The sequence below is a fragment of the Pundamilia nyererei genome, unplaced genomic scaffold (assembly GCF_000239375.1).
Source record: "Pundamilia nyererei isolate P.nyererei 1_Seehausen unplaced genomic scaffold, PunNye1.0 scaffold00064, whole genome shotgun sequence".
In the NCBI taxonomy this organism is placed as follows: Eukaryota; Metazoa; Chordata; class Actinopteri; order Cichliformes; family Cichlidae; genus Pundamilia; species Pundamilia nyererei.
Window position 1 is genome coordinate 1,015,082 of NW_005187465.1, and position 13,491 is coordinate 1,028,572.

A 13,491-nucleotide genomic window follows, 5' to 3' on the forward strand; every position below is an offset into this window, starting at 1 on the left:
CCGTGGAATAACACAGTAATAACTTCAACCGCCGTGCTCTTATGTTCAAGTGTCTGATAAAGCCACGGCATTGAGCCATCCTGAACAATGGGATGCCAAGCTGCAGCAGCTAAAATGGATTTGGGTTATTGCTGAGTTTGTTTTAACACCTGTGATTTTATTTTATCTTCTCCAACAATAATAGAACACGGCAACTGGACTGTGGCAGCTGTAAACTGACAAAACAGATGAAATCAGGAGACTTCATACATGACAAAGAGAAAATAGCACCAAAAATAATAAAAACATTAGTTTTTTTTTTTTCATTTAAAATGTTCAGAAGAAGGCACGGGCTCTTTTTATGTATCAGGACACAATAATAAAATCATCTAACCCACAACCAAATGTATTTGTAGTACCAACCCCAAGGCTGGAAAATGGGAACGGCATCCTTTGCAAAATCTTTACCAAATCAAACTTGGAGATAATTAAGAATGAGATTATGTACCAGACTGGTGAGGTTAAAACTGTGTTGCTGTTGATTCAAGACAAAGGAAGAAAAGGAGCATAGAGGTATCTGCACAAACACCTCCACTTTAGTCTGTTCTTATGGGGCTTTTTCAGATGTAATATTGCAAACTGCCATGCTTAGAGAGAATAGGCTTTCTGCTGGCAACCCTTCTAAGACACACTTGTTCAGTCTTCTTCTAATTGCACTGTCATGCACTTCAACATTTAGTTAGCTAACTGAGGCATGTAGAGTCTGAGATGTAGCTCTTGGGTTTTTTGCAGTTTCATGCTCTGACCTTGGGGTGAATTTGCTGGGACAGCTGCTCCTGGGGAGTGTCTTGAATGTTCCCGAATAATCTTGCTCACTGTAGAATGATGGAGTTCAAATTGTTTGGAAATGGCCTTGTAACCCTTCCCAGATTGATGGGCAGCAGCAATTGCTTCTCTAAGATGATGATGCTGCTGCTGCTGATATCTTCCCTCCTTGGCATTGCGTTAACACTTAGCCGAATGCTCCAGACCAACAAAACACCAAAATGTCTGCTCTTATAGAGGTGCTCGCACTTGCTGATGATGTATATAATTAAGTGCATTTGATTAGCAGGACCTGGCTGCTATTTAACCTCTTAATTCCTATGGCAGCAATAAAGGTATACTTAGTTTTTCACATACTGTTTCTGCATTTTGCCTTACTTCTTGTAAATAATGACATGGTGTAGTGTGACATGCTGTTCATCTTACATTGTACTCACCTGATTTCAAGACTTTTTGATCTTTTTTATTATGTAAAATTTTGGAATTTAAAAAATGGTGTACTGTATAAACAACGCCCCTGTTGTAAGCAGACTTCCAGTGCCTCAGTGACATCTGCAGTGTCCATGATGTGAGCAGAATGCCATCTACTATACACAAGTCGCTACTTTCAAAATTTCCATCTGTTTTCATTCATTAATGTCCCATCAAGTGGAAGAAAACAGACTCATGAGAAAATGCACCACCTTAGCATTTCTACAATAAAGAGCTGCCCTTTCAGTGTTTGTTCACAGCACTGTTTCATGGTTAATATTTGAAGTAAAAGGGAAGTTAGAAGAGTATGAAATCTTAATTGTATTAAAATCCTAACATGCCCAAAGGAAGTGAGCGCTGATATGATGAATCATATCAGCTTCGCACAGTTCCCGTCTGGGAAGTCACAATTTTACCTTGTAGTATTTTACCCTGTAGGCAAAAATCTACAAGGTCAAAATAGGTTTTTGCACCAAATCTCTGTAGTGCCCATATGATAACTGCATAATGTTTCTTCCACACAGGCACTGATAAAAAGTAACTAAGTAGATCTGCTCAAGCATGGTATTTAACTACAGTTTGGGGTATCAAATAATTGTGAAGACTTGCTCTTCAGAGTAAGGTTTTACATTAAAAATCAAGTAGTAATTGAGAAAAGCAATATAAACATAATTTAAAAAAAATTAAAGCAGTAAGAACCAGTCTTTGAATAAAATATTTAGTTCCACTTGAGAGATTTCCCCTGAAAACATCTAGCTTAATTTAAGTTATTTTTTTTAGCTTTTACCCAAAATAAAAGACTAGATGTGTAAGTCTAATATTTTTAAAAGCTTTGCTTGTTATTCACCATTAAAAAGTCTCTTTCATTTATATTTTGCATGGTGGCCGTGCATAGTAGTGTGGCAACTACTGCAGAAAACTAAATATGTGTTGTTAGGACTAAACACATGTGGAGTAGTAAAACAGCAAAATGCAGAAACATGAAGCTGGTGGTTCTCAAAGTGTGACAGGGAGACACACTAGCCCGGATAGATCTGAAAACGGCGTTTTTGCCTGAAAACGCTCCACACTGAAACAGCCGAAAACGTTACGTTCCAGTACTGCGCATGCGTGAAACGCAAGAAGATGCCACTTATTTACTTTCCAGCTCTTTGAAACGTTGCAGCAAAAATGTTGAGGAAAAGCACCGACTTTTTTAAATGGACTAACAATGAGGCGGAGTTGTTGCTGTGAGTAACACAAAAGTACAAAGTTGCAAAAGCGAGTGAGAATTAAAGAATATGAAGAAAAGCTATCTTGTACAGACTGATATTAATCTTTATTAGGGCTGTCAACATTGAGCGCAAACAAAACAACTGCTGTATAATGCCCTCCGCTATCTTTGTTTAATTGGTCACATGACTGCATCATGTGACCAATGACTAACATCGTTTTAGAAAGTCTGCGTTTTTTGATGTCCACACTGCAATAAGAAGGCATTGTTTTCAAACGTATGCGTTTTCTAGAGCGCTTTGAAAACACTGTGTTTTCCATGAGCGAAAACGCCGTCTCAGTGCGGTCGGGAGACCAAAACCGAGAGAAAACGAATTAGTGTGGACGTATACAAGGGGTAGTAGTGATTTTTTAAAAGAGAAAATAAACAGCACTTTGGTGATGCTATTGCACTGACTTCAATTCAACTTGGATCCATTCGCACATGCTTGGAGTGTGAACTTTTTTTTTGTCTTGGCAGACAAAACTTGAGAAACAGTGATGTATCAGAGCATCAGTGCAATTATCTAATAATGTTACATTTAATAATTCACTGGATAATCCGATAGTTTAGAACATTTCGGTAAATCTCAGTGTCCCTTGCAGGTTGTTTTTGTTACTTTCTGGTACTGATGCTTTTCTGTTTGATTTCAGATGACATATAAAATGCTCTGTTTTGAATAAGTGTGTCTGATATTTTTTCCTATAGTTCTCTTAAAGTTATTGAATATCCTTTATCTGTAACTATGCAAACATATATGTCATTTGAAAGGGTTAATTGTTGGGTTGAAGATCTCACATCAGTGAAAAATCACTCACAATGTGCAATGCAACCTTCCACACTACACTTTTTTGCCTTACACTCAGAATTAAGGACTCAGGGGAACTTTCCATTTCAGTGGAAGAATTCAAAATCAGTCTTCTAATGTCAAACTCTACACATGAATAATTCTGTGCAGTGAAGCTGAAACATTCGAGAGGAACAACATTAATCAAACCACATTTCTGACTGCAGGCCTTAAAGTAAAGAATCTAACGATTCTTTCTTTCTTCATTACTGTTCACAGGGTGATGTACAGTAGTGAACTTGCAGGCTGCATCACTGGGGTGGTGGAATCACAGGCAATGTGTCACCTTTGCGCACCTCTGATCTGCCAGCTTTTCGGGTAATTCTTGTTTACAGTGCTGACAGGTATCTGACTGTGTGTTTGTGTGCAGAATGAGTCTTGGAAAAAAAAATGCAACAACATCACACAATAGTGGATATGAGAGAGAAGCTAATGGGATAATCTCAGTAGACTTTTTATATTTCTTTGCTGGACATATTATCATATTAATAAGAAAGGACAATTTTTGCTTACTGCTGTAAGATTTTGGGTTCATGCCTGAGTTATAGATTATTATTAATACATGTTACTTAATATAGGAAGATAAGTGTTGTATGTGGGCATAGGATTACCTTCAAATGCATGCACTGATTTACCTAATTAATAACCACATTAACATAACTGCTTATCTTTTATATATTATAAGCACAGCGCTGGGATATTAAGCAGTTCGACAGCCTCCCGGGGCAGAACAGTGGCTCAGCTGTGATTACTGTCACCACACAGTGAGAGGGTCCTGAGTTTGAATCCAAATGGAGCTGCACTGCATGCGGCGTTAAATTCCCATCGTTCCTGCTCTTTCCTCACAGATTGCTGCTCTTTCTACCCTTAAATGCCTCGTGTTTTTCGCAGACAGTCTGAAAACATATGTTTTCTCCATATCATGATATACTTTTGTTTTCCTTGTAGCCACTGGCTTCCATTTTCCATTTTTAAGAGACTATATGGAGGCAGGATTTACTAGAAAAGCTTTAGCAAAACGTTGTTAGCTTCACACTTTCAGTTGAGGGCTGCGATAGTTGGGGGAAAAGTCAGAAACAACTACGCTAGCGTCACACTGATGGCATAGCTAAAAATCAAATGATTGACGTCTGTAATCTAGTGAACACGAGGGCAGACATTGACAGGCCATTAACAGGCTCATTCCATGAAGCACAGTAGCAAACACTCAGTCATAAATAATGTTCCCTTTGGCTACTTCAGCATTGTGGTACTGGAATAAAAATTTGACCAAATAATCTTTTGGTGTTAACAGCAGCATGACCGGTAGCTGTAAAAGGTAAGAAGTGGTGTGGTTTAGAATGTTGACAGTCCTTGAAAACCTCAATGTAATATTTGTTATTACATTATAAAAGATTAATTTATTTCAGCAGTGAGTTTTGAACTCTCCGTGGCTTTTCTTCTGCAGACAGCAGTGTTCAAAAAGAACTTTTAAACTAGACAACAGAACATGTATCTGGTCTTCTACACTGCTGTGTTTGACGTATGCATGCATACTAAAGGATATTGATTTATTGATAAACTATCCCCAAGTGTAGAATAGTACAGCTTAAAAGAAAAACAACAATACAATAGCAGGATAAATATTATAACCGAGGACGCTCAGCTGCTTTTCTCAGATTTGTTTTTCTTTTTCTTTTTTCAAATCATAGATCGCCTAAAATGAATTAATAAAATAAAAAAAGAAACCTAATTGTATTTGTATTATGCTGCACTCCTGGCTGCAGCTGTCTCACAGCCACTTCCCTACAATAATGCCCGAGGCTCTAAAAATAACAACAGCAACACTGTGTATGAAATGTTTACCCGTGATGGTTTCTAGTAAATGGGTTAAAATGTGAGAAACCACTCAGAACTTGAGAGCTCCCACTGGTCATAAATAACAAAACGTAGAAGATATTTTTACCTCAGGGGGATTAATAAAGTATAACTTAACTTTGGGGACACTTGGCTGAGTTTGGACATAAACAACAAAGGCCCAGAGCCCTTGTGCTGCACTTTTTTGTAATTAAAGTTTCCATTGCTGCCTAAAAATCATTTCACTGTAGCTTGTTCATGTCACAGCGGCTTCATTTTGTATGTAGACACCCCCAGACCCTGTAATCACCTCTGTCAGTCAGGAGTGAAATGTAAAAATGAGAGTCCTGGCTCAATTTGTCCAGAGTCAATATATAAGCTGGGGGGAAATTAAAGTGACTTATTAGCCTGAACATTTGACTTTCAATTAGAGCTAATTAAGCTACAAATAGTATTTATACAGTCATCAAATAAAAAGCTTTACATATCCTTAGCAGGTTTAAAAATAAAGTAAATATAGCCTGAGATGAAAAAAACATGGCATATTACATCCTGTCATTATTCATTTAACAATATTTTTTTCATTTTTAGCCATTCTGTTGTAGATTTGCTGCTGTGCTTGGGATCATCGTCTTGTTTCCTCACAATGTTTTGGCAAATCCTTTAGCTGTAAGACAGACAACCTACTTTGATATACAAAGGACTTTGTGGTCAACTTAATGACTCCGATGTGTCCAGGTCCTGTGGTTGCAAAACAAACCCAAATCATTAACCCTCTACCACCGTGCTTGACAGTTGGTATGAGGCGTTTGTGCTTATTTGCTGAGTTTGTGTTTTTATCAAATGTAGCACTGTATCATGGCCACACATCTCCACTTTGGTCTTGCATGTCCAAAGAGTCATTATTCTAGAGGTCTTGCGGTTAGTTGCAACTTTGCAAACCTAAGCTTTTTCTTCTTTCTAGGGTGAAGAGGCTTTCGACACTTCCAAACAAACTGCAGTTGTTCAGTCTTTCTCTAATTGTACTGTCATGAACTTTAGCATTTAACATGCTAACTAAGGCCCTGTTAGGATCTAAGATGCAACCCTTGGTTTCTTTCCAGTTTCTGTGAGGATTGCACAATCTGACCTTAGGGTGAATTTTCTCACTGTACAATAATGAACTTTAAATGATTGGGAAATATCCTCATAACCCATACAAGATTAATGGGCGGCAACAATTGCTTCTTTCCTTATTGGCGTTGTGTTACCACACACGTTAATGCTCCCGAAAACTGCCAAAACTTGCTTTTATAGAGGTGCTCACACTAGCTGATGATCAGTCAAGTGCATTTTATTAGCATCACCTGGCTGCTACTTAGCCTCTTAATTACTGTGGAAGCAGCAAGGGAATACTTCATTTTCACACAATGCATTTTGGCTTAGGTTTTGTTAAATAAACAATAACATGATTTTGTAGTTCTTATGAGGTTGTAGTTCTCTAATTTGAAGACTTGTTAACGACCAGATTATTTTTTGATGGTTTCACAATAAGTAAAACCTCAGAGCTTTCTTATAATAACTGGATACTTTAACACATTTTTTTTCCAACTAATTGATTTAATGTTCACTTACATTATAAATGACCAAAAAGCCCTTCCACAGCGATCGTTCCTCGGTCATTCAAAAGCACTTTTTTCAATTTCCAACATGACTTTTATTTTGATTTTTTTTAACAAACTGGAACACTTTATGCTATGTCACAAAATTACACAGTTAATACACACTAAGGTCAGCATTATTCAGCATGTCTGGTATGTTTTTACAAGCATTGAAACAGTACTGTACATAGCCTCACCACATCCATGATATAACATACAAACTGTCTGGGGAATAGTTACAGTTTCTTTAATATCTCAGTTTTATGCATGGAAAGTAAGCTGATGTAAACGTTTACTTTACATAGTTTACAAATATAAACAAACCTGCGGATACACATGTAAACTCACATTAAGTCGTTAAGGCCAGAGTGCACGGGATGCAATTACTGACACTTGTCATTGGATGCTTAAGAGCTCGCTGCGGCTGATTCTGCAGCGTAAACGCTGTGATGGGTGATGTTTCTCTGTCATTAGTGGCACGCCTCCTCCACGGTCTGCTTCATAAATGTGAATCCCTGCTGGTTGTCAAATCAGACTATTACTTCACTTCTTCTGTCCGGTTATGTTCTCTTGACACCAGCTAAGCATGAAGTCATACTTCAAAACTTTGCTCTCAACAAGTAAGAGGTCAAAAAACTTGCATGATGTCATTTCGCCCTACAGTCAGTAATAGTCACTGCAGGTGCACTAGCCTTACAACATCCATTCAAAGTCCAACTTTAACTTCCCCAAACTTTGAAATAGGATAGACTGGCACTCAGGGAAACAGAGCTTATATGCTTCCAGCGTCTCCTTTACGCCTTCACACTGTCAAGACATATCCAAAGTTCAGTCTTCATATTAATAAACAACTCCAGCAGATGTTGGTGACGCAGTCTCGAGTCACCCATCAATGCAATTACTCCAATACATATTATTTTCTTAAAAACATGAATTCATAATTACAATGAATTGGTGCTATAGCAGTTTATGACTAGTGAGAAACCATGGAGCGATTTTCTTTGCAGAGCTACTTCTTGGAAACCCATCATCAAATCAGAGAAGTTTACCCCTCTTAAAAAGCTTCACTATCCTTCTCTTTACCTACACCCCTGCAGCTGCATAATTTCACAAGAAAATGAGCCATAAGAGGAAAAATCATTAACATCAGCAAAAGATATTTCAGGCAGAGAGAATGGCTCAATGTGCTGCTCAATGATCAGAGCAGCCAGCAGGCTTTACAGCCTCCTGTGTCCGTCTCTATCGCTGCATCTCGCTCTCGCAGCATCTACAGTGCATGATGGTGAAGGCGCACTAAAAACACATCTCCTAAGGATAAAAGAAGTGAGAGGGTATGACAGCAGTAAATTGGCTTTTTCCTCCCCTGAGCCCTACTCTAGACTTCCCCTGCATGCTGAGCAATTTGAATTGTGCTGTAATTGCTTATGTTGCTTTTCTCTCCTCGTCATTTCTACAAAAGAATTTGATCTCATTACTTTTGCCTGTGGTTGAATTCGCAGCCACTCACTGCGCTAGGAATAATACTAAGTGGCGTGTTAACAAAAGAAAGGGAGCAGAGTGACTCGGTGCGCCAAACGCAAAGAACTGTATGCGACGCGACAACGCGTTGGTTTTACATTTCATCACTTTTTTAAATGAAGCCATTGCCAAAAGTGTTTCGTTTTTAGTGGTACAAAGCAGATTAAGTGTGGTGCGGCTCCCTATTAGCTCGTTGTGAAGTGGATTATCTTACTCTACCACAGTACGAAGGAGGGAGAGGAAGGGGCAGCAGAGAAACGGATGCGACATGGGTCATGAAAAAGAAATCAAAAGCCATGCTCATGCCTGGTTGCAGTGGAGTAGACTGGTTATGGTTTTTGGGAGCAAGTAAAGTGAATGTGGCCTTGGGCAATGTGCTTCTTGGTAAAAGAGGGGTTTCAGTGTGAAGCAAGCTCTAGATGGAGCATTTGCCCAGAGAAAACCTCTCAATTCACCCATGCTCTCATGTATCTGCTCGTGCTGTTGCCTTCCTTTCATTTGAGACAACTTGAGCACAGACAACATGGATACAGCGGGGCTACAGATATCTTTTAACATCTGAGGAGGCTCAAGAGGAAAAAACAGATAGAAAAAAATGCTGGGATACAAAACTAGAAAAAAGGAAAGAAAAAGTGTTATGAGTATTTACATTTCTTCTTGATGACAGTCCTCTGAGGTCCATTCTGAGTGCTGAGATGGATTTGACAGCAGTAGCGAGTGTAAAATGTAAGTGGAGAATGAGATGGAGGCTTCAGTAGCTCCAACACTTCCAGTCTATGATGAGCGCAGGCAGCAGCAGTAATGGATACACGGGCACTGCTTGGTTAGCTGCTCCCCGCTGGCTCCCTCTAGCACCCGATTCTGTGTCAGAGTCCTTCTCGGAATACGGCGGAATGACGTTGAATTCTTCGCTCGCCTCTTCCTCCTGCTCCTCTTCTTCGCTGTCCTCCATCTGCGGGAAGCACAGGAAGAGCGATTCTTTCAATTAACATGTGTGCTGGAGCATGGAGGAGAGGTCAGGAAGAGAAAGTCTACATTAACCCAGAATCTAAAGCACATGTAAAAATATCCTAAAGGCAAAAAACCTGGAAGCTAAGACATGACTTTTAGGTTAACAAAAGACAGAAAGTACATTTTGTTTGTGCAACTTGAAACTATCTGTCTATATGTGTATATATAGATGTGTGTTTTTGTTGTCAGTTCTCAATGCTATTTGTACACTATTTTAAATTTAAAAAAAAAGGTCAACCCCCAGGACGGGACCTATAGGACGTCAGAGAAGTGAAACGGGCAGGGCAACAGATACACAGTTATAGGAGGAGCTGAGAAGAGAGAACCACAGACAGGAATGAAAATTAGCAACTAGGAAGCCACGGTGAGGGAACGGCCACTGGTGAGCCACTGTCGCCCTGAGCATAGTGAGTGCTTAAGAGGTAGAACGAGGTCAAAAATGGAAGAAGCAACAAAAAAATCTGCAGTAAGCGACTTGATCATTGTAGCAATCACCTCCCCCAGAGTGGAGACCCATGCCAAAGGACTAACAAGTGCTGCACTAGCTTCCAAAACAACTTCCTTTGCTGTAGCCGGGGAAACTTTTCTTCTTCTGTGGTTGCAAATACTGTTTTATGATTTGGAGTTTTTATATCTACTGAATTGCCTGACAGCTTTATTCTGCTCACCATTTGATTTGGTAAGATTTTATATTTTTATGTCCTGTATTTCCATATTTTTGCTATTACATCCATGAGCTTGAAGTAAATTTGAATGTTTTATCTTTTTTATCGTTAATGTTTTTGGGATGATCCATTTTTTATTGTGAATAAATGATTTTTATCTACTCTTTAAGCTACCACTCTCTTGTCTGCTCCACTCAGTATCAAAAGAAAAAAGGAGATGTGTGGTGCTGATCTGTGGATCCTTACTGAAACCTAATAATAGTTAGAGTACAACTGTTGACAGTTTTCAGTTTGCTGCAATAGAAAAATGGAACACACCAAGACCATCAGACCATAAAAGTAAACTTTAACTTCTACTTTTGCTAATAGGAAGTTGGGAAAATTGCAGTTGTAATATATTTGTCCTTCACATGACGTAAAATGCGCAAGTGTATGGTTCACTGTCTCTCTGTGTTCGCACTGTCCAAGGTAAGTCCTGCCTTTTCCACTATAGCAAGACAGGGCTGTCAGCATATATAAAGATTGGCAGGTGTAGGCTGAATATAATTACTGGTTGAACCGCTGTTTTTATACAAAAACCAAATTCTGTTTTCATCCATATTTTTCAAAGGTTTGGGCAAGTAAATCTTTCCATGTTTGTCATTGGCTGATTGGTCACATGCTGCTAACACTGCCTCTCATTGCTAAATTAGGAAACTGCAGATTGTCTCACTGAGTTAACAAACACCTTCGTGTGACTGCTTAGCCTGATTGTCGATGTTGGAGTTAAACCAGAGGAGGAAAAGATATTTGGGGTATGCAAAAGAACTGACCTTTGCCCTCTTTTGCCTTTCAGCCCCTCCCCACAGCGAGGGAGTCTACACACAGAGTCGAATCTGTAAAGATGATCATTGCTGATACATAGCATATAGCATGTATATAAGGTGCGCTACAACCTGTAAGGCTTTCTACTCAAATTCTATGACCTAAAGTACAAATAGGCAGTTAAACTACGATGAAGCACATAACCCAGCTGTCCTTGACAGATTAGTAACACTCCAAAAATTACAATTTAAATGTAAAAATGAGGATCATAAGAACCCAAGACTTCTAGTAAGCCTGGTCCATTATTAATATTAATGAAATTCTATAAAATCACATTTAGGAGTCCCACCAGTAATCTCCAATTTGTCGTGCAAAAGATTTAAAAAGTCAAAAGCATCACTTCTCTGAGGTAAATGTGCACATTTTGCCCAACACTTGGGATGAGGGATCTTGCTATTTAGGCTTTTCCAATGTCTTCTGTTTCCTCATGTAATCTGTTTTTGATTGTATTTGTATTTCAGGTCCCCGGGGAGCTATATCAGCTCTGCCCAGGCTTTTGTTTCATCATTTCATTGAAGATAGTTCTTTAAAAGTCTGGCTGTATGTTTGGGGTCGTTGCCTTATGCCGCAGGAAAATTTGGGACAAATGAGATGTCACACCATGGAACTATGTGATGGATAAGAATATAAAACGTGAAAGTGAAAATTTACACAGTCAGGACAAGTCAGCAGGCAGAAAACTCCCACATTAGCTCAGTATTAGTACATAAATGTATGCTGGGCTTTCTCTGGTCTATGCTTTTGATGTGAAGCAGTGTACAGAAGCAGTGGTTTTCACTTTTTGACCATAGAGCAACATCTACTGATGACCTGGGTGTGATCTTTTTTCAGTAAAATATTAGGTTATTCACAAAATGTTGCTCTCAGTGGATTGTTTAAAGCAATTTGTACAAATAAGAAAGAAGCAGAGCTTAATATTAATAACCCAGATAACATTTTACACAACTTCTCCTTCGAGAGTTCACATTCAACAATCTCTCACTGCTGTATGACTTTCTGTGCTATATATTTTTCCTTTGAGAAAGCCCTGAGTTACAGCGAAGCCTCCATTCAAACACAGCCACAGAGGGTTGTGAGGGCACACTGAATGGAAAGAGACTGAGTCCTCACCTCGGATCCTTACTTTAGTTTGGGTTTTACTTTTGGTCTTGGCATTTCACTGCATTAAAAGTACGGAAGGAAACTTGTAGCACAGTCATCTATCCATTTTTTCATTCAGGTTTTCTCAAATCAGTGCATTGATAAAAGCATCAAAGGAGATGTGGAGTGATGCTGCAGTTTCACTTTGGTGTATCCACGAGAATTCATAATCTGACCTTTTTCAGTGAAACTCCAGAAATGAACTGTGCATCTCGATGTCTTCTAAATCTACTAGCGGCAGAGTTTCTGTGCTACGAGGGTGGGTGGCTTGGGATAGGAGGAAAAGAAAATGAGGAATTAGAAGGATTAAACTAGTGAGAGAATGGAGACTATGAAGCAGATGGGTGTGCATACATGAATATTAAAAGTAAGGGCTGAGTCTGCTGCTGCAAACACCTACGGCTAATCCTAGGCCACAATGAGAGGTGTGGATAGGAGAGAGAGGGAGGGAAGTAATCTGAGTTTATACAAGGAGCTCCGGAGCCCGGCACACTGCGATAGTCCCACTTAGGTGTTATCACCTGATACACAGGCGACTGCCTCTTTAGCTGAACTGGTACCACCAGCATATGGCGCAGAGAGCACAGACAACTTACACTGTCGAATTCAGGAAGAGTGTTAATACTGACGTGGACCTTCTCCTGGTAGACGTGTGGGGAGGGCTGAGAAGTTGGCATGGGAGAGTTTTCCACAGGAGGAGGTGCGGAGATTCCCATGGAGCTGATGGCACTGCCTAAAAACAAAAGCAGCAGGGGAAATCTTCTTTAGCTTCACATCATTATTCATCCCTGAAGCATCACCCAAAAAAATTTATGTGACTTTTCTAAGCATAGTTAGAGCCATTAGCTCTGAAAACACTGTGCAAAACTGCATGAGATATGAGCCTCTCTTTTTCGCTTTTTGTTTTTGTGGCACGGTAGTGCACCGTTTAGCACATTCACCTCAAATCATGAAGGTTCTGTTTTCAAACCTGCTACTCTGAGACCTCTGCGTGTAAAGTTCTACCTGTGGCTACTTGAACTTTCTCCGCGTGCTTCAGCCTCTTCCATCAGCCATCGGATGGATTGCTGTGAAATTGGTACATATACCCACATATCCCTTGGCATGAGTTCTGATAACTGAAATTACCTGACTTTTCATTTAATGCCACCTTTAAGTCAAAACCTTGTACAATATTTTTGTTGGCTCCCTACATATAAAATGGGATGAAAATAATCTAATTTCACATCTCTTCTACACATTCCAAATGTTATTTTAGCTAAATCCCACAGAGAACCTCCTGGCTACCAAAGACAAGAAAATATCTGCTTTGGTGTGAACAATTATTCCAGAAATTAGCTGGGTCCATGCCACATGTTACCAAGCAGTTCTGATAAATGGTAAATGGCCTGTATTTGTATAGCGCTTTACATATCCAGTCATCCACCCATTCACACACACATT

General features: G+C 39.4%; 1 protein-coding gene across 2 annotated transcripts in view; it reads right to left on the minus strand.

The window, feature by feature from the left end:
* Nucleotides 1-6,884: 6,884 nt before the first annotated feature.
* The window catches only part of LOC102200852 (GDNF family receptor alpha-4), a 23,137-nt gene continuing 16,530 nt past the window's right edge, over nucleotides 6,885-13,491 (minus strand). Inside the window, exons 7-8 of one of the 2 annotated variants that reach the window (XM_005735441.1) lie at nucleotides 12,678-12,781; nucleotides 6,885-9,320 (exon numbers count right to left, since the gene is read on the minus strand). In XM_005735441.1, the coding sequence (XP_005735498.1) occupies nucleotides 9,120-9,320; nucleotides 12,678-12,781 (305 nt within the window). In that variant the 3' untranslated portion in view covers nucleotides 6,885-9,119. Of the gene's footprint in view, nucleotides 9,321-12,644; nucleotides 12,782-13,491 lie in introns of both variants that reach the window. The other variant, XM_005735440.1, reaches the window with a different exon arrangement.